Source organism: Eubalaena glacialis, chromosome Y (genome assembly GCF_028564815.1).
Source record: "Eubalaena glacialis isolate mEubGla1 chromosome Y, mEubGla1.1.hap2.+ XY, whole genome shotgun sequence".
Classification (NCBI taxonomy): Eukaryota; Metazoa; Chordata; class Mammalia; order Artiodactyla; family Balaenidae; genus Eubalaena; species Eubalaena glacialis.
The window spans coordinates 5794652-5817071 of NC_083737.1; the positions used below are offsets into that span (position 1 = coordinate 5794652).

Sequence of the window (22420 nt, forward strand, 5' to 3'; positions counted from 1 at the left end):
GGCAACGAGTTCTGGAGAGGATGATGGTGATGTCTGCACGACAGCGTGAACGGACTTAACGCCACTTAACACTTAAAAACGGTTAAAAGGGTGCATTTCATGATTTGTCTATTTCACTACAATAAAATGGTTATTAAAAAGTTTCAAACACACATCCTAGGCCTTCCTTTGCTCCAATAAAACTGAAAGTTGGCATGATTTCTTCAACCCCAAGTAAAAAAGAAGGGGAAGAAAATGAAGGAGGGATGACACACACTAAAAAGAAAGAAGACGGAGAACACTGATGTGTGCGTGGGCAATCCCCCCCGCCCCGAGGTTCTCCTCCCGGGGGCAGGGATCACGTTTTACTAAAAGCGCTATTTGCCTTTTATTCCACGGCTTTCACTCTGTGGGTACCCTGGGAAGTTTCTGCGCAGCAGGACAGACCCAAGTTAAGATTTAATGAGCCATTTATATGTGTATCTCTTTCCAACGGCTGCTGTAACAATAGCGCACCCTCAAGGCTCAAATGATGCCTATTTATTATCTCACAGGTTTGGGGGGTCAGAAGCCCCACAAAGCTAAGACCCGGTGTCAGCAGGGCTGGTTCCTTCTCGAGGCGCCAAGGGAGAACCTGTTCCTTGCATTTTCCGGCTTCTACAGACCACCCACATTGCCTGGCTCCGTGGTCCCTTCCTCCATCCTCAAGTCCCACAAAGGCTGGTCCTATGCTCCTCACATCACATCACTCTGCCCCTCCTTCTCCCTCCCTCGCCCACTTTGAAGGACCCTGTGCTTACACTGAGCGCATCTGGATAATCCAGGATCATCTCCATCTTAAGGTCAGCTCATGACCAACCTTAACTCTACCTGCTACCGTAATTCCCTTTTGCCACATAAGGGAACATGCCCACCTGCTCTGGGGATGAGGAATTAGGGATTGGACATCTTCGGGGGTCATTTTTCTGCTGGCCACACACGGTCAGGAAGGGACGTAGCTGGGACCTAGACCCGTATCCTCCGACAGAATTAATGTCGCAGTTAATTTCCCACCAAAGTTTTCTATAAACTGTCATGATTCCCTCCTTCCTCCCGGTGGGCACGTCAAAGAATTTAACAAGGCTTGACAGACAGCTGGGCTTTTTGTTTTTCTAAAATAAATAAATAAAATCTAGAGTCTTATCACAAAATCAAAGATGATAAAGCACAATTTCTCTTCTAAAACATGGATTCAGACAAAGTCAGGCCACCAAAAATAAACGGTGTGTATGGGGGAAATAAAGCCTAGATGATTGCTCTTCTCCGGGATACTTTCTCTTTGGAATCCACAGCCCTGGCGCTCACCTCGGGCTGCGATACCAGGAGCAGAGCCCTTGACGTGGTTTTGTGAGCGTCGTGAAATTGCCAGGCATCTCCTCACAGACGAGGAGCTAAGGTGTTTCCCAAGGAACTGAGATCACACCTGCTTCTACCAGGGCTTCCTGGAAGACACACTTTCACTTTTATTTTGTTTGGGCTTTTGGTTTGGTTTTTTAATGTTTATTTATTTATTTATTGTTGGCCACACCGCGCGGCTTGTGGGATCTTAGTTCCCCAACCAGGGAGTGACCCTGGACCCTCAGCAGTGAAAGCACCGAGTTCTAACCACTGGACCGCCGGGGAAGTCCCTGCTTGGTTTTAAATATCAAAATTTTGTGGTTTTGATATTTAGTTTAAGTGGTTTAGGGATAATTTAAGAGGTTATATGCTATATGACGATTTTACGTTATATATTATATGCTATTGTGTATGTTATGCTATGTCAGTTATGTCATTTATTTATCATAATGGCAATTGTATGTTATGACATACACTGAGTGTCATGTTATATGTCAATTACATGTTATGGTATGTATTGCATGTTATATGTCAGCTATAATGTCCTCTTATGTATCAATCATAATGGCAACTATATGATACGACATATACTTTGTACGTATGCTGTATGTCAATTACATGTTATGACATGTTATGTCAGTTATAATGTCATGTTATATATCATAATAGCAATTATAAGATATATGTTATAGGTCAAGCATAACGTCATGATAACAATGGCATATTATGAGATATAACATAACATTTGTTATAAGTCAATTAAATCTATGTCACATGTCACATTAAAACATGATCATTTCTGGGACGAAGTGAGAGAGTGGCATGGACATATATACACTACCAAATGTAAAACAGATAGCTAGTGGGAAGCAGCCGCATAGCACAGGGAGATCAGCTCGGTGCTTTGTGACCACCTAGAGGGGTGGGATAGGGAGGGAGACCTACGAGGGAGGGGATATGGGGACATATGTATACATACAGCTGATTCACACTGTGATACAGCAGCAACTAACACACCACTGTAAAGCAATTATCCTCCAAGAAAGATGTTAAAAAAAAAAAGATCATTTGATTCTTGCATATTCTGAAATAATTACTGTGATAATACTTAACATCTCCAACCCTTCATATAACTACCATTTCGTTTTCTTGGTGAGAACACGTAAAAATTGCTGAAGAGAGTAGATCTTAATTATGCAATACAGCACCGTTAACTAGAGCCCGATTCAAGAGGGTGCAGTGCACAAAACGCAGCAGTGTTTCATTCAAAGACATGACATAAGGCAGGACTGCAGCCGCGCTCTCTGGGCTGAGCAGCGTCACTTGCGGGAGTGAACAATTCCGTGCCGTGCCTGGGCGACGCCCATGTGAGGGAGTAAAGCACTTACGCGGCAGGGGGGTGTTTTACTTGCTAAGATCACTTTACTTTGCATTAACTCAATGCCACTTTCTTGATATGGAGAGTTGCCCATAGTTTGAACATGGTGAGGCAAAATGATGCTCGTTAACTGGAAAGAAGGAAGGAAGGACGGAAGGAAGGGAGGTGGGTGGGAGGGAGGGAGGGAGGGAGGGAGAACTGAAATAACAAAGAAAGAGAACAGATATTCCAAGCATCACTTGTTCGTGGCGGGGTACCTGGTAAGGTGGAGCGTTGAAATATTTTAGCCAAAGAAGATGCCTTAAAATGTTTCCATCTTGCAAATATCTGACAAGTTGCTATAACTGAAGAAACACTGACGGAAATAACAAAATACTACGTTTCATTTATCAGATCGCCGAAGGTCTAACCATTTGGTGGTGTGCGGGTCTGGGGGCGATGTGGGAAAAGGGGCCATTTTAGTAGCTCTTTACGACAGTAGTCATTGGTGCCACGGGCACCGCAAAGGCGAGTCGGCAGCCACTAGCAAAACAACTCATGCATATTTGAGAAGATGCCACAGAGACACTCATTTTAAAGCCGAGATGAAACGCCCATGCTTATTCGTATAAGAGGAGGAAAGATGATACCAATTAACAATAAGCTTGGTACCATATGAGATCAGCAAAAAGCCGTGACAGTATCTGTTGGTCAGGACGTGGATGAATTCGAGCTACCTATACTTCCGGCGGAGGTGTAAACTTGGACCAAATCCTGAGAATCCCATGTGCAAAACTTACATTCACACACCCTGGAAACGAGTTGAGTTTCAGGTCTGCACCCCAGAAACAGGCTCGCACACACACTCCAAGACACAACTATCCACATCCACATGACTTGTGCTGGAAAAACCCAGAACCAAGCCAAAACTCTGGCATCCACTGCCCATATCACGTCCAGGGATAACTTCAGTGTATTTAACATGAAATACATACACCCGGACAATTTCTGCAAAGACAACCCAAAACCTGTGAACAAATGTCTTTCACGGGTGGGGTAGTGGGCTCACAGGTGTGTCCTGGGACCAAGTTTTAATTTTCATATTAGTAGCCTTGGGCTCTGAGTTGTTTTTTTTTTTTTTTTACTCCAATGTATTAATGATTTATAAATAGTTTTAAAAGAGTAAACAGCAATTTAATTTAGAAGCCTATTATCGCTGACAAAGACGTTCTGTAAATGTTAACACACCAAACAAGAAAGCCAAAGAGATGCAATGCAGTTCATTTTCGTAAGCTAATCAACTGACCTTTAAAATCACTTTAAACAACTATCGCATAGATTTAAATTTGCTCGACACACAAACCTACACGCACACACACACACACACTTTTCCTGAATGCAAACAATCTCAATAGCCTATCTCCAAACTAATGGACTAATGCCTGAGGAATAGACCATTGCATGAACACACATGAAACCTCTCATACACCCTGCAGTTCCCGGTTGCTGATGTCTGGTATGTCGCCCGTCCTAATGCACTCCATTGATCCCGTCTTCAGCTGCTTCACTTTCTCCAAGGAGGGGACCCCGCCAACACACTTGTCATAGATTCTTCAGGAGAACAGACACGACAGAAAATCTGTCTCGTGTCCTACGTACGCTGTCAGATTTTGGCCAAACCCATAGGCAGTAGGAGCGATTGCTGCATCTCTGCTACAGGTGATGACGGTCCCGCCTTGGACCACAGAGACTGCGGCGGATGGGGTCTCCCGACGGTCCCGTGGATCTGCCTTGTGTCCCTCAGCACACAGAGCTGGCATCGCTGGGAGCCTGAGTGGGGCTGCTTCGGGCCCCAGTGCCACCCGTGGGTCAAGGGCGCTGCTCCTTACGCTTTCTGTGTGCTGCTCTCTCTCTCTTTTTGCTCTTTCAGTGCGTTTCTTTCTCCTCTTTGATGTTCTTAACTCGCCGGCAGCTCTCAGCTGGGCAGCTCTACAGCACAAACAGCAAAGGGACGGCCAGCTCACGCGTGACCCAAACCAACCCCCTCGTCTTCCTGGGCTCACGTGCAGGAAGGGGGGCCGCTGTCCCAGCCAATGACACATACAGCAACGCGATGGGTGCCCTTCTAGACCCTGGCAGTGTCCACACGTGCCCCTTCCTCCACTTTTCCCATCTTGCCTGCCTTTCCCCACCCCCTGGCAACTTCGCTGTCATGACACTGGAATCTATGTGTTGCAGCTATTCGACTCTGATTGACACACATTCCTACCCCTTACGGAAAACACATTTTTCAATGAAATACTAAAACACTCCTAAAGGGATTCCGGGATTTAGGAAGACAACGCCACACACCCCTAGGGCATCCAGCCGGGGTCGAACTAGGAACAGGACATGGGGGCTCATAAAGGCGCTGACACAGGCTCGAAGCCTGCCTGCCCTCCGGCTCCTGAAGGCCCGTCTTCCCCTGATGCCGAGGCCACCTCCCGGGGTGCAGACGCCAGCCCACCAGCTCACGGGGTGCGTTTCTCTGCGGTTCTCAGCTGCCCCCGTGGTTGTGCCCCATGGGGGCTGCATTTATCCTTCGCCCCTGCATTTGCCATCTGGCCTCTGGAGAGGAAATGACAGTGTCTGAACAAAGAGGGTGGATCACCCAAGATGCTATCGCCAGGTGAGTTCTCAAAGACTTCCGTGAAAAATACAGCCATCGGACAAACTATTTATATAAAATAAACAAGGTCCTACCGTAGAGCACAGGGAACTATATGCAATATCCTGTGATAAACCATCACGGAAAAGAATACGAAAAAGATTAGAGGAGCTTCCCTGGTGGCACAGTTGTTGAGAATCTGCCTGCCAATGTAGGGGACGCGGGTTCGATCCCTGGTCTGGGAAGATCCCACATGCCGCGGAGCAACTGGGCCCGTGAGCCACAACTACTGAGCCTGCGCGTCTGGAGCCTGTGCTCTGCAGCAAGAGAGGCCGCGATAGTGAGAGGCCCGCGCACCGCGATGAAGAGTGGCCCCCGCTCGCCGCAACTAGAGAAAGCCCTCGCACAGAAACGAAGACCCAACACAGCCAAAAAATTAAAAAATATATAAAAATAAATAAATTTAAATAGCGTATATTGACATTTTAAAAAAAAGATTAGATATATATATTTATAACTGAATCCCTTTGCTGTACACCTGAAACACATTTGTAAGTCAACTACACTTCAATTAAAAAAAAACAAAAGTACAGCCGTCGGAACAACGTGTTCTCTCTCCATCTCCAAATATTTAATTTGGTGCTTTCTCTTCTGTTCGGTAGCTTTCTCAAGGAGAAGCAAATGTTGAAAACGAATGGGCCAAGAGACACGGACCAGAAGGTCTTCATTCCATGTTAACTTTTCCCAGGGCTGTTTCCATCACTGAGCAAAACGTACTTGGACACGACGCATTCGGAGTTTAGTCATATCCCACTATTTTGTTTGAAAATGCATCAGTGCCCATGTGGGAAGTAAACAGAGCTGCCTTTCCCTAGTTTGTCACTGTTTAAAATAATTTTGGATAATTTGAATGACTTTATTTCAGCAACATCAAGAGCCCTAGCACCAGGTGCAGTGTTGGAAAAAATCAAACAAATGGAGCAGAAATGTCACTTCTATTAGTTTATGCCCACATACCGGAAGACGATTAGTCTCCAGTCTCTACCTGCCTCAAACACCGATTCTTCATCAGTAACATGACAGGCTTGGAAGAAACTCACTAGATGCTCACTGTTTGTGGTAAAACCCACATAATATGTATATACTGTTGGTGGGAATGGAAAGTGGTGCAGCCACTGTGGAGAACAGTATGGAGGTGCCTCAGAAAATTAACAAACTACAAAACAGAGTTGCCATATGGTCCAGCAATCCCACTCCTGGGCATATATCTGGGAGAAAATTCTAATTAGAAAAGATACATGCACCCCAATGTTCATAGCAGCACTATTTACAACAGCCAGGACATGGAAGCAACCTAAATGTCCATCGACAGATGAATGGATAAAGAAGATGTGGTACATACATACAATGGGATACTACTCAGCCATAAAAAAAAAAGAATGAAATAATACCATTTGCAGCAACATGGATGGACCTAGAGATGATCATACTAAGTGAAGTCAGACAGAAAGACAAATATGATGATATCACTTATATGTGGAATCTAAAAAAATACAACAAATTAGTGACTATAACAAAGCAGAAGCAGACTCACAGACGTAGAGAACAAACTAGTGTCCCCAGTGGGGACAGGGAACGGGGAGGGGCAAGATGGGGGGGGTTTAAGAGACACAAACTATTATGTATAAAATAAGCTACTAGGATGTACTGTACAGCACAGGGAGTACAGCTAATATTTTGTAATAACTATAAATGGACTATCACATTTAACAATTGTGAATCACTATATTGTATAACATAATACTGTATGACTACTTCAATAAAAAAAATTTTTAAGATGAAAAATGACATAATGTGAAATCTACCTCTTACATGATGTACACAAACATATGTAAAACACAACTTGTATATATAGTTATATATAATTATATGCACATATAGTTTGTACACACATTACGTGGGCACAATTTTCAAAATAGCATTTCCTACTAGACCAAGAAGCTGGATGGGGACTTCCCTGGTGGCGCAGTGGTTAAGAATCCGCCTACCAATGCAGGGCACACAGGTTCGAGTTCTGGTCCGGAAAGATCCCACATGCTGCGGAGTAACTAAGCCTGTGAGCCACAACTACTGAGCCTGCGCTCGAGAGCCCGTGAGCCACAACTACTGAGCCTGCATGCCACAACTACTGAAACCCACGCACCTAGAGCCCGTGCTCTGCAACAAGAGAAGTCACCACAATGAGAAGCCCACGCACCGCAACGAAGAGTAGCCCCCGCTCGCTGCAACTAGAGAAAGCCCGCGTGCAGCAACGAAGACCCAACGCAGCCAAAAATAAATAAATAAAATAAATTTATTAAAAAAAAAAAAGCTGGATGGAAACAGGGAAATGGAGCTTTATGACATATATTACATTTTTCCAAGGTGAATATATTCAAAAATGACTACCATACATAAAAGAATACTAAGGAGGATTAAAAGCATAAACAATCCACCGACGATTAGTTTTGAATCATGAGATGCAGGGATTTCACAAAAAAGGATGACCCTAATAAAGGATGAAACGAGGTGAGTTTGGCTTTGCCTGTCCGGGAATATGGACTAATCTGATTTTCCTCTGTGATGTTCCTCTTTCCCCATAATCTATGTATAACCCATGAATGACCAAATCAGGGGAAGACAGAAGCATAGACCCATGAAAAGCAAATCAAGTCAGATGAACAGAATGGCCTGTAATAGAAACGCCCAATTAGTAGGAAAAACTAAGGTATCAGGAGTCATTTCATTGGGATTTTGGTAATACCTTTGATGCCGGCTATAAAATTGAGGTGCATAATAAACTCAGGTTCACTGGTGAAAGCACATGAGGACCAGTGCACCCCCAATGGAAAAGTGGACATAGTAACAGTGAGAAGAGGGGTCTACATACATACGCAGGGGTACAGTTGTATCTGGTTGTGTTAAATTGTCCCTTTATGTGCTATAGGCTGAATTCTGTCCCCTCCAAATTCACGTGTTGAAGTCCTAGCCCCCAGGACCTCAGAATGTGACAGTATTTGGAGATGAGGCCTTCAAAGAGGGGATGAAGGTAAAATGAGGTCATTAGGGTGGGTCCTGATCCCAAAGGACAGGTGTCCTTATAAGAGGAGATCAGGACACAGACACGCACAGAGAGAAGACCACGTGAGGACACAGGGAGGAGAGGCCGTCTACACGCCCAGAAGAGAGGCCTCAGGAGGAACCAGCCCTGCTGACCCTTGGATCTCAGACTCCAGCCTCCAGGACTGGGAGAGATACATGCCTGATGTTTATAGGCGCCCCCAGTCTGGGCTATTTTATGGCAGCCCGAGCAAACAGATGCAGCACGATTTTACAAACGCTTTTAAAAGTTGTATCAGCACACCTGCAGGTCCCATATAGCAATTTGTGGAATACACCAGCAAACTTCATTTTAGGGTCAATAAAAAACAAAGTGCGATTTAAGTGTGAAAAATTGAGTTATGGGATGAAGTTTTAAAGCACCGTTAAGGCATGATAGAATACATTTGGACAAGTACATGCCCTGCAAGCAATCCCATGCTAAGGTCACATTTTTGTGATCTGTATTTGAATCGAAAAGCATTCGTGTCTTTTGGCCCCAAAATGTCCATACAAATACTCACAGCTTGCAGCATCGCTAACCGCACACCACATGGCAAACTCGGTGGGAAAGGACGAGGCAAAACCAGCTGTGACCTATAACCAAGAGGTGAGAATAAGCACAGTGGCATCCAGAACCGGCTGTATACAATCACCACACTGACATCCAGAACCGACTGTATACAACACCCATGATGCCCCTTCCTGAAACTGTGGGAATTGCAGTTGAGACGGGCTGGGACCTGGGACCCTTTGCTGCAGGGCTTGCACCTGGACACACCTCTCCTCCAGCAGCAAAATACAAAGAAACTATAAGGGACTAAAAATAACCGCCCACAGCTGTGGGGAATTATAAACAATAAGATACAAAAAGACCAAAACCCAACTGCCGTTTCTGAGGTGGTGTCAGCAAAAGCAGGGTCCTGCGCGTGATTCCTGCGCACGGCACCACCAAGGGGTGGGCAGACCCCGTAAACCATCCCTCCACCCCAACCCACCCAATCACCACCCCCCCCAGCCTCAGCCCGTTAAGGAACCAGCTCGCCCTCAGGGAATGAGCAAGGCACCTGTTACTTGTTTTCACTCCCGCCCGCTGCAGGACGAGTCCCAGTACAGCCTCGCCTGAATTCCTCATCTGGCTTCTAATCAATTTCTATTGATTAGCGAGACCAAGGACCCAGGCGGGGAACACAGTGACCTGCTTGCCTGAGGGCACAGCCGAAGGTCAGGACCGTTGCCAGCTACCTCTGCAGCCGAGTTCCCATAAAATAAAGAATCGCCATCTTGCGTGAAAACTCTCGGAAGATGCTCACTTGGTTTGTGTACTATATGTGAATAACAGATGGTGCGTAAACAACCGTTTACTCCTAAGCGGAAACCACCAATGCCTGGAGAGGTGGCATTGTATTTACTTGCAAGAATCAAACTTTCGCACACAATTTCGGATGATTTATGAGACTTGGGAGTCCCTGTCATGAGCCCATGATGGCAGAATGAAATCATCTTATATTTTTTAAACCTACTTCTCTTTTTTTTTTTTTGGCCGTGGCTTGCAGGATCTTAGTTCCCCGACCAGGGATCAAACCCGTGCCCCCTGCAGTGGAAGCGTGGAGTCCTAACCACTGGACCGCCGGGGAAGTCCCCCCTTAAACCTATTTCTTGAACAAGGAGCTCTCCAGGTGGAGAGCGGAGAACTGACCTTTGGCCAAGAGAAACCCCCAACCCTTTGGGGACATTTTATACCCAGGGAAGAATAAAGAGTATCCTTATCGTGGGCATGAAGAACTCTGAGGAAAGTTTCCTATCGACCTGTCAGCATCCTTGCTAACCCTGAGGGATGCTCCGGGCCCAGAAACGAAGTGGCCTTGTGTCTGCAGAGGGAGCCCAACCTTGAAGAAGGGTTCGTTACGTGGGGTCTACAAGCCCTGCCTGGTGGTTTTTGATGATTTTTTTCCTTCCTAGTTCCTTCTGGTCAGTTATATTACTTATGAAACAAAACATAAGTGTGTTCCACTGTAACAAACCCTTTTGCGTCATATTTAAGCTCACTTAGCCTATATCACATTAACTGTGTAACTTATTCCCGTCTTGATTTTAAAATCTCGCTAAATAAAACTATCGCTTTTGTTGTCGTACCAGGCAAAAAAGGAGTGATGTTTTGGTTAATAATTGGGCAAATAGGGGGAGGATTCAGCTGGCCGCTCTGGGGAGCATTGTAACGGTGATTAACGCTTTTTCTGTAGCGGGGAAATGTTGAACTCATGAGGCGTTTTTAAGCAAAATGCCACTTCGCCTCTGCTGACAAAGAGTACTGAACACAGGAGTGGCATTTACCTGAACGGAAATGAGGGGCAGCTAATCCACACCTCGATGTTTTCACCCACGTAACACAAAAACAGGAGGCGGGGAAATCGGAGACGCAGCCATGGAAGGAGGAGGACCTTGACCTGAGGCAGGGGTACAACTGCAAGAGGAAGCAAATCAAGGATGAAACGGACGGACTCCAGGGTCCAGATAAAAAAAAATAAAAGATGCGGGGTGGTGGGAGCTGACGAAAAGGAACAAAGGCCAGTCTCTACGAAGAAGAAACGGGAAAAAAATTAAACTCTACTGATAAAAAAAAGTCCCCTTTTTCTTCATGGGATAAAAGATACCTTCTCTCTGCGAGCATTGGGTGGGGAAGCGGCTGGTGTTTCCCGAGTACGAGGACATGAATATACAACTTATGGATGTTCTGACAGACCGGGGGATGGACCCCTCCCCCCATGTCCCCTGCCTCTTGTTTCTAAGAAAAGCTTTAGCCTCCTAGGCCTTCCCGGATCTCCAGAGAGCAAATTTAATCAGAGAAGTGAGAAAATATAGAAACAAAGGAACACAGTCAAGCAAGACAAAAATAATAATAGTTTAGCCACTAAACAAAGTCAAGGACTTTCAGTTCCTCCCTAAGGGCTACACATCATATTCTGAGCCACGTCCTTTGCGTTGCTTTGCAGAGACTGAAAGCCCCACCAGGTGGGAGCAGTTACCTGCGTGCCGCCCACCAGCACGGAGACCCCAGGTGGTTGGAATCAGAAGGTTGACGACGTGGACTCCTGGTCCCCACCAACCAAGCCGAAGAACGTCCACGAGCTGATCTCGCACCCGAAACCCTCTCCCTCACCCTGGTTTAAACACCTTTCCCTGAAGGCCTTCGGGGAGTTCGGGTCTCTTGGGCACGAGCTGCCCTTCTCTACACTTGGCCGCATGTGGGGCGTCTTGCAGACAAACGCTGCTCTTTCCTTCACCACAGCCCGGGGTCAGGAGTTGGGCTTTGCTGAGCACGGGACTCAAGTTCGGTTTGGTAGCAATTATCTGCAAGCGCTGCCCTCGACGCCGCTGGCGAACAGGCTTGGGTAGATGGGCATCCTCTGAATTTCCCCGTGTACCCCAGTGGGGCACAGACCCTGCCCTCACGGGGCTTACACGGGAGAAGTCACGTGGACATAAAACATGAAACGCGGTAGAGTCTTCTCCGTGTTAAATGCATCTGCACAGAAGGTCCGGGGTGACTAGATATGGTCTCGGAGAAACTGAGTAATGGAGAATCGTCTATTAGTTATTTGCTGAGTAACACAGCCGGTGGGCTGAGGGTCTGATGGGGAATTTGAAGCATGCAAGAGAAGGGCAGTGCCTTGCTTCAAAGCCAGATTTTCACCAGATAATCAACCAGAATGGTTTTTCGGCAGGGAGAGGGGCAGCAAGGGCAGATGGGACCAATAGTTTGCTTATTGTTAAACAATAAATGTTTTAACACACGCAGCCAAAGGCCCCATATAAGATTATGATACAGGCACCAGGAAAGTGTTAATTCTAGCTACTCTGCTGGGAATATACACTCACTGTCTTGGGAAAGTTTCAGGTTTTAATCAGTTACCTCTTGATTCAGCCTTGAATTAGGTTTTTAAAACCTACAGGGCTTTCTAATTGAACTGTAGTTGCTGTAGAGTCTATTAGTTTCAGGTGTACTCCATTCAGTATTTTTATAGATTTCCAAAAACAGCACAAACAAATTGCAAAGTGAGCTGAAACATCACAATTTCCCCTCAAACTGATACAACGAAGGACACACGATTCCAGTAATTAGAAAAATGCATCTTCATTTCCAGATGGTATTTAGCCTGGATTCCCCACCTTGCTTTGACAATGGTCCAGCTCATTAAGAATTCAGCCCATTTCTCTCCCACGGCTGTCAGACCAAGTCCATGAGTGACCGACCACAGCCTGGGCTGGATGAAAAAGATGGGGCACAAAACAAAGATGGGCAGGGTGGGTGCAGGAGTCTTTCAGGGTGTCATATTCCACCCAGCTCCACCATATGCAAGTTTGGCAACAATTCGTGGAGACTGCTGTTGGAGTCTTAATTGGTCTTTCTTTTCCCCCGGGTGACCCTATTTGAACTAGGGAGAGTGTAAGCCTCCTTTCCCTCCGTGAGGCTGAACGGGATTGAATGTGCCTCTGTAGAAAGCACGTGGAAATCCAGCCCAGGCTGCACACATAAAGGCACCCGCATTCTTACCTTTGCATCCCATTCATGGTACAGGATCCTGCTCAACGGCATCATGAAAAATGGCGCCAGCGTCTTGTCATCCCTCTTGGACACACATCTCAGACCTCTCATCCGGCCGGTGGGGCTTGTGGAGGGCACACTGACCGAGATGCAGTATCTTTAGGTGACTCAGCGTGTGACAAGCGCCCCTAAAACTTGTCACGGAGCAAAGGCTCACCGCCCGACGTGCATAGAAGCCAGTGCTATGGCACCAGCTTTCCCAGAAGACGAAGAGCTTTACTGTCAGGTCAACCAGCAAGAAGCTGAGCTCTCAAACACATCTCCACGATTCAGCGTCTGGAGTGAACTTTAAGGGGTTAGGGAGTTTCAAGCTTGGAAGCTGATTGGCTAGTCTCGAATCAGGCCATATAAGCTACTCCTGCAGCTGGAAGCCAGATTTTCCTCATTGAAGGAGTTCTCGCTTCGTAAAGGGCTCCAGTGGTAACATTTCTAGTCCTTAAGTTCTGTAGACTGAAGATTCTTGGTTCCGAGGTCACCCTAGAAACATGGTTTCTTGTCTTGAGCATGTGCAGTGCTGTCTCTGTAAAATAACTCGAGGATTGATGAATCAACGACCTATTAAATGAGGCGAAACCAGGTTAAGCTGGTGCTGTTTCAGCTTGATTAAACAACAACCTATTTAAGGAGGCAAAACCAGTTTAAGCTGGTCCATGATTCCCGTGCTGTTGCAAACTGATTCCTGAAACCACGTCTGATGTGTCACGGGACACGCAAATAAAGTCATCTTACTTTCTGCAACATTGTGCTTGAATATCGGGCATAGTGCACGTGCAAAGAAAACGGTTCTTGAATTCTTTCCTTCTTCCAGATATGAGACCAAGGCTCTTGTTAACCCAGAGAGATGATGACGAAATTGCAAACATTCTCAGTGTTTTCCCTGAGCGCCTCTCTGTGGGGCCAGCGATAGAATCATTGGAGGAACTTCTTAAAAATACTGTCAACCTGATATCTACCCAGGTCACTCTCAGAGGACGGGGCCCAGGAATGTGTGTTTTTATGGGGTGTCTGGACTGAACTGGATGCACAGCCAGGTTGAGGAAGCACTTGTTGATTAGGGAGGGCAGAAGATCTGGGTATAAAAGCCCACTCCCTTATTCCTCATCTTAGGAGCCCCAGAGTTCCCACGTTTGATAAAATGGGATATTAATAGGGCCTTTCTCTCAATGTCTGCAGAGAATTAAGTGAGAAGACAGATCTGAAAGCCCCTGATACACTGCATCCTGCTAACAAACCAGAGCCTGCTCTGTAGATGGAAGGTCATCGGAGGATGATGGAGGGTAAGCATTTCGGACCAGTGAGTCTAAATAACCAACATCAAATATCATACATGGTGTGCCTGGGAGAGCAAGGCAGTGGATTCCCCCGGAGAACACAGAGAAATGGCGATCACTCACTGGATGTTGTTCATTTAATATTACGTTGCCCTGAACCCTGATGCAGCCAAGCCATGCAGTTTGATGAGCCACCTGAGTGCATACACCTGTATTAGTTTCAGGGCCGCCATCACACAGGACCAAACACCAGGCAGCTGAAACCAACAGAAAAGTATCTTCTCTCAGTTCTGGAGACCAGACGTCTCAGATCAAGGTGCGGGCAGGGCCGGTTCCTTCCGGAGGCTCCAGGGGAGAATCTGTTGTAGGTTTCTCTCCAGATTCTGGGGGCTGCCAGCCATCCTTGCTGGTCCTTGGCTTGTAGACACATCTCACCAATCTCTGCTCCATCGTCACATGGCTTCTCCTCTCAGTGTCTCTCTCTGTGTCTTCTCTTCTTATAATGACACCGGTTACACTGGATTAAAGACCCACCCTCAGAAGCAACCTAAATGTCCATCAACAGAGGAATGGATAAAGAAGATGTGGTACATTTATACAGTGGAACACTACTCAGCCCTTAAAAAAGAATGAAATAAGGCCATTTGCAGCCACATGGATGGACCTTGAAGGTATTATGCTAAGTGAAATATGTCAGAGAGAGAAAGACAAATGCTGTATGATCTAACTTATATGTGGAATCTAAAAAATACAACAAAGTAGTGAATACTGTATAACAAAACAGAAGCAGGCTCACAGATACAGAGAACAAACTAGTGGTTACCAGTGGGGAGGGGAGGGGCAAGATAGGGGTAGGTGATTAAGAGGTACAGAGTACTATGTATAAATAAGCTACAGGGACATATTGCCCCAAATGGCATTATTTCATTCTTTTTCATGGCTGAGTCGTATTCCATTGTATATATGTACCACATCTTCTTTATCCATTCCTCTGTTGATGGACATTTAGGTTGCTTCCATGTCTTGGCTATTGTAAATAGTGCTGCTATGAACTTTGGGGTGCATGAATCTTTTCGAATTAGTTTTGTCTGGATATATGCCCAGGAGTGGGATTGCTGGATCATATGGTAGCTCTATTTTTAGTTTTTTAAGGAACCTCCATACTGTTCTCCATAGTGGCTGCACCAACTTACATTCCCACCAACAGTGTAGGAGGGTTCCCTTTTCTCCACACCCTCTCCAGCATTTATTATTTGTGTTCTATTTAATGATGGCCTTCTGACCGGTGTGAGGTGATATCTCACTGTGGTTTTGATTTGCATTTCCCTGATGATTAGCAACATTGAACATCTTTTCGTGTACCGGTTGGCTGGCTTGGAAAACCAATTTTAAAGCTTTTTCCTAGGGCCGGTTTAGCAATAAACCAGGATACTCTGCTCCACGTGGCATCTTCCAACCAAGAAGCCAAAAATGGTGTTCCACGAAAAGAGCAGCTAGTTCAGCTCACAACTTAGTATCTGCACAAGGACTTTTCTTCACAATAACTGTCATGTTTCGTTAATGTAGCAGAAGTGCTTTATTTAAAAAAATTATTTAATTCTATAGCTTTTAAAAAATTAATTATTTAATCCATTGGCTTTTAAAAATTTTTAATATTTAAATTTAGTTTATATTTTGCTATCCTTTCTGGTTTTCTTTATTGAGATATAATTCACATATGGTAAAATTCACCCTTCTAAGCGTACAATTCAGTAGTTTTGGGTGTATTTATGAGGTTGGCTTTAACGTATTCACGGAGTTGAGCAACCACCACCACAGTTTTTTTTTTTTTTAACGTTTTTCCTTCGCCACAAAAAGAAACATCTCACCCCTTAGCTGTCACTCTCCAACCCCCTCCCCCAGCCCCTGGCATCCACGAATCTCCCTTCTGTCTCTGTGGATTTGCCTGTTCTGTATATTTTCTGTAAATGGAATCAAACACTGTTATGTCCTTCTGCGTCTGCTTCTGTCACTGAGCATCATGTGTTCAAGGTCCATCCACGTGGTAGCCTGTGTCAGAGCTTCACTCCTTTTCATGGCTGAGTCATATTCCACTGTGTGGGACCCATTCTGTGTATCCATCCATCCATCCATCCATCCATCCATCCAACCATCCACAGATACTTGGGTTGTTTCTACTTTTTGGCTGTTGTGATTAGTGCTGCTGTGCACATCCGTGTACAAACTTTTTCATGAAGATATACATCATATATATGTCTTTGTTTCTCCTGGGTATATTCACCAATATATACACCCAGGAGTGGAGTGGCTAGGTTATACAGAAGTTCTACTTTTAACATGTTGTGGAGCTGCCAGACTGTTTTCCAAAGTGTCTGTACCCTCTTCCATCCCCACCAGCCATGTAGGAGAGTTCTGATTTCCATCCACATCCTTGTCAACACTTGTTATTACCTGACTTTGATTTTAGCCATCTGACTGGGTGTGAAGTGATATTTCACTGTCATTTTGGTTTGTATTTCTCTAATGACTAATGTCATTGAGCATTTTTCTTAAGTGCTTATTGGCCTTTGTGTATCTTCTTTGGAGCAATATCTCTTCTGATCTTCTGCCCATTTTAAAACGGGTTATTTAATTTTGTATTATTGACTTATAAGAGTCCTTTATATATTCTAGATACATGTCCTTTATCAAATATATGATTTCCAAAATATTACTTTATTTTTAAGCAATTTTACCAAATTGAATAGGGAGCTTTTTAATTTAAAATATAAAAACAAAAAGTTTTTACTTCGTTTTGTTTCATTTTACCTTCTAGGAAGGTAAGAAGATAAATAAAACTATTTTGAAGGGACTTGTTCTGAATAGAAAGCAGTGGAAAATTAAGATAATTCATCATAAGATCTTAAAGCTCCTCCGGCTGTTTCTTCCATTCACAAATTTTCGTGGGTTTGTATTTTTCTGTGCCTGCTCCCTGTAATCTGATTTTTATTGCAGTAAACAGAAAGTGATGCATATTGCAATGCTGACCATCTTTGGTAAGATATTATGGATAGATATAATAAACCTATTACTCTTCCTTTTAAATGGTTTCCTGAGGCATTAAATCTGCTTTCCAAGCCTTTTAAAAGTCCTAATGAATCTGCCAAACGCTCTGATAACTTTATGCCGTATTCATAAAGTTTATTAATTGCATTCCCGGGCAATACATAAAGTAACGGGAAGACTCCTGCGCTGGATCCATATTTTGCAGTCATAATATATGAAGGTGCTCGGTCGGCTACGAGAACCACAGTGTTCTGTACTTGGCAGAAAACACTCTGGTCACACTGAACCCGTACCCCACAAGGTCAAGCACCATCATCTTCAGATCGTTTGCATGGGGCTGGGACTGTGCCTGGCACGATGATTCCTCTGTTAAAAACTGAGGGGCAGGGGCTTCCCTGGTGGCGCAGTGGTTGAGAATCCACCTGCCAATGCAGGGGACACGGGTTCGAGCCCTGGTCTGGGAAGATCCCACATGCCGCGGAGCAACTGGGCCCGTGAGCCACAACTACTGAGCCTGCACATCTGGAGCCTGTGCTCCGCGACAAGAGAGGCCGCGATAGTGAGAGGCCTGCGCACCGCGATGAAGAGTGGCCCCCACTTGTTGCAACTAGAGAAAGCCCTCGCACAGAAACCAAGACCCAACACAGCCATAAATAAATAAATAAATAAATAAATAAATAAATAAATAAATAAATTTTAAAAAAAAATTGAGGGGCAGTCGTTTTCCTGCTGCGTTTTGCATCTGACCTTTCCAGTCTCATTGTTATGTCTTCCAATGACGGGATGGATTTTCAGATATCCTTGGGTCATCAAGTTTCGTTCCACAAACATTTCCTGTGCCCTCATCCACTAAGACGTTTCTAAGGAACATGCAACTTGCCTTCCTCATTGGGAGATCCATCAAGCAGCCAACCTTTAGTCTTGAGCAGTATCCAATGACCTCATGACCAGTGGAAACTAATCAGGACACAGAGGGATGAGTGAGTGACATGCCGGTAACAGGCGTGAGCTACTGGACAACGGATTATATCAAGGACTTTTTACTTTTTATTTTTTAATTGAAGTATAGTTGATTTACAATATTGTATTAGTTGCAGTTGTACAGCAAAGTGATTCTGTTATATATATATTATATATTCAGCTATACATATATATATTCTTTTCCAGATTCTCTTCCCTTATAGGTTATTATCGAGGACCTTTGAAACCCCTAGTATCCCCCTTGTAGATTCTGTCTCTATTTTGCCTGGCAATGACAGCTCCTGTGTTTCCAGGATCTGCCCACAGTGATGCTGTAAAGATCCGCGTTGCTCTTGGCAGAATGCAGAGAAGTCTGGGCGTTTTACCAGTAATTTGTTCCCTCTTGGAAGGAAACCACTTTTAGTCGGTTAAGAACACGACTGATCTTTTGGAATCTTGCTTGTCTAAAGTAGGCCCCCGTCCCTCCTCTGCAAAGGTCCCTCCCCCACTTCTGAGACCACCACCCTCTGGAAAGGCAAGATGTGAACTGCCAACCCTAAAAGGGCTTCCATTCCTTATTAAGATGAGGGCTGTCGCATTGGGGAGATGCCACGTTGCTGTGGATTTTCAAGGCAGTTTATTCTTCTGAATTACTGCACCCATAGCCTCTTTTCACCAGTGGTAGTGTGACATCAAACTGAATTTTTGGAGTAATATCTGAAGTTGTCTTTTTTTTTTTTTTTAATAAATTTATTTATTTATTTATTTTCGGCTGTGTTGGGTCTTTGTTTCTGTGCGAGGGCTTTCTCCAGTTCTGGCGAGTGGGGGCCACTCTTCATCGCGGTGCGCGGGCCTCTCACTATCGCGGCCTCTCCCATTGCGGAGCACAGGCTGCAGACGCGCAGGCTCAGTAGTTGTGGCTCACGGGCCCAGCCGCTCTGCGGCATGTGGGATCTTCCCAGACCAGGGCCTGAACCCACGTCCCCGGCACTGGCAGGCAGATTCTCAACCACTGCGCCACCAGGGAAGCCCTCTTTTTTTTTTTTTTGACTGGCATTTAAGACCCCACATAGAAAAGTCGTTCCTCGCCATCAAGATTCAGTTTGTGTTTAGAAGCATTCTTAGTTTGGGGCTGACATGTCCACACTGCTACATATAAAACAGGGAACCAACAAGGAGCTACTGTAGAGCACAGGGAACTCTGCTCAGTACTCTGTCATAATCTATATGGGAAAAGAGTCTGAAACAGAGTAGATACGTGTATATGGATAACTGAATCAGTTTGCTGTACACCTGCAGCTAATGCAACATTGTTAATCACCTATACTCCAGTTTAAAATAATAATTTTTTAACAAGAAGCATTCTTAACAGTTTTCTCACGGAAAACCTAACAGAGCAGTTAGGTCCTAATTTAGTTCCTATTTACGAGGTAAAAAGAAAGGAGAAAATAAAGGAAATGGGGCCAGGAACAGAGCTTGGGATGGATGTCCCACGGCTGCCCATCTTAATCCTAATTTTAAAGTCGGATATTAGGGCCCCTTTCCCACACTTAGCTGCTGACTCTCGGCCTGTAGATCTATGATTTCAAGACGTAGAATCACAGATGGGAGAATTCCTGTAGATCACCTCATGCAGGACTCGCTGTGGAGGGGAAGAGCCTGACACTCTTAGAGAGAGACCGGGACTTGGTCCAGGTGAGGGAAGGGTGGGTGTCGCTCTCCCGACCCCATACACATAGACACAATGTTTTTCTGGTATCCCACCTTGCTTTTCTGACAGCCCCACCTGCTTCAGAGTCATCCATGGCATTTTCTTTCTGGCTGTGCCATGCGGCAAGCGGGATCCTACTTCCCCGACCAGGGATCGAACCGGAGCCCCCTGTAGTGGAAGCGTGGAGACCTAACCACTGAACCTCCAGGGAAGTCGGTCCATGGCATTTTTATCTCTTCCCTTTCAATCTGTCTGCCTTTTGTTCATCCCTCTAATCATTGAACGTTGGCTAGGATTTCCCGTACGATGTGGGGAAACTGTAGCAGTGAGAGTGGGCATCTTTTTCCCCAAGATGAAGCAACCCCTTTCTAATCCTAGGTGGCGGAGGGTCATGGATGGATCTTGAATTTTGTCAAAGGCTTTTTCTGCATTTATCAAGATGAGTGAATGGGTTTTTCTTCTCTCGCCTGTTCAGACGGAGAAGTACATCGACTGATGTTCAAATGATGAAGGATCTGGAAATGCCCACTATAAACCCCACTTGGTCAGGATCTGTCATCCTTCTAAAATACTTCTAGATTTGGATTTGCTCATATTTTGTTAAGGATTTTTGTAGCTACGTCCACAAAGCATATCCATCTGTAGTTCACTGTCCTTGTAAGGTCTTGGTGGGGTTTTTGTGTATCCAAGTAATCCTGGCATCTAAAGGAACCGTAAAGTGTTTCATACCCTTCCATGTAGGGAAGATGTTTTGTAGAATTGATACTGTTTCTCCCTTAAATGTCTGAGAGAATTCACCATTAAAGCCATCCACGCCTACAGTTTTCTTGTTTGGATGTTTTTAACAAAGAATTCAATTTGTTTAATAAATAAAGAATAAAAAAATAAATATAGAGCAATTCAAGTCATCTATTTCTTCTTGGGTGAGTTTTGGTAATATGTGAAGAACTGCTCCATTTCATGGAAACTGTTGAGTATATGGGTCAAGTTTTTTTGTTATTTCCTTATTATCATTTTAATGTCTCTCAGGTCTGTAATGATGTCCCTTCTTTTATTCCCGATGTTTTTATTGTATTATTTCTCTCTCTGTCTCTCTATGTGCATCTCTCTGTGTCTCTCTCTCTTTTATCTATCAATCATCTATCTATATTATAGAGAGAGAGAATATATCTATATCTGTATCTATATCCATATCTTGTTTTCCTTGGTCAGCCTGGGTAAAAGTTTCTCAATTGTATTGATGTTTGCAAAGAACTAGCTTTTGCCTTTATTTATTTTCTCTGTTGTCTTTCCTTTTTTTTTTTTTTTTAATGGAGGAAGGGCAGGTTTTTGGTTTTTTGTTTTGTTTTTATAAATTTATTTATTATTTATTTATTTTTGACTGTGTTGGGTCTTCATTGCTGCATGCAGGCTTTCTCTAGTTGCAGCGAGCGAGGCCTACTCTTCGTTGCGGTGCGTGGGCTTCTCATGGCAGTGGCTTCTCTTGTTGCGGAGCACGGGCTCTAGGCGCACGGGCTTCAGTAGTTGTGGCACGCGGGCTCAGTAGTTGTGGCTCACGGGCTCTAGAGCACAGGCTCTGTAGTTGTGGCACATGGGCTTAGTTGCTCTGTGGCATGTGGGATCTGCCCGGACCAGGGGTCAAACCCGTGCCCCCTGCATTGGCAGGTGGATTCTTAACCACTGCGCCACCAGGGAAGTCCCCCTTTGTTGTCCTTCCCTGTTTGATTTCAACGACTTCTTCTCTCACCTCATTATTTCCTTCTTTCTGATTGTTTTGGGTTTCATTTGATCACCTCTTTCTAATTTCTTAAGGGAGAACCTTAGATGAATGATTTGAGAAGTTTCTTTTTTCTTCTACTATAAGCATTTAATGCCCCAAATTTCAAAGTACTGCTTTAGCTGCATTCCAGAAATGTTTATTATTTTTTTCCTTGAGTTCAAAACATTTTCTAGTTTCCCTTGAGAATTTATCTTTGAGCCATGGTTATTTAGCAGTGTATTATTTAATTCCCAAACATTTGGTCATTTTCTGGTTGTCTTTCAGTGACCTATTTCAAGGTCAACTCCATTCTGGTTAGACAACATATCCTGTGAGATTTAAATTCTACAACATTATTTAAGGTATGGCTTCTGGTCCAGCAGAGGGTCTGTATTCCATGTGACCCTGAAAAAACATGTCCTCTGCCGTTATTCTGTGAAGTGCTCTGTAAATGTCAACTGGGTCCTCTATATTCTCTCCAATTTCCTGTTTACTTATTCTATTGACTGTTGAGAAAGGAGTGTGGAAGTCTCCAGTGATTACTGCAAATTTGTTTGCTTTTCCTTTTTG

At 44.6% G+C, this 22420-nt stretch overlaps 1 protein-coding gene across 1 annotated transcript in view; it reads right to left on the reverse strand.

Annotated features, from left to right (window-relative positions):
• Positions 1–22420, reverse strand: part of LOC133082937 (acetylserotonin O-methyltransferase-like) — a 195311-nt gene that overhangs the window by 58960 nt on the left and 113931 nt on the right. The window contains exon 12 of the mRNA XM_061179620.1: positions 9023–9095. Within this exon, the coding sequence (XP_061035603.1) occupies positions 9023–9095 (73 nt within the window). The remainder of the gene's footprint in view (positions 1–9022; positions 9096–22420) is intronic.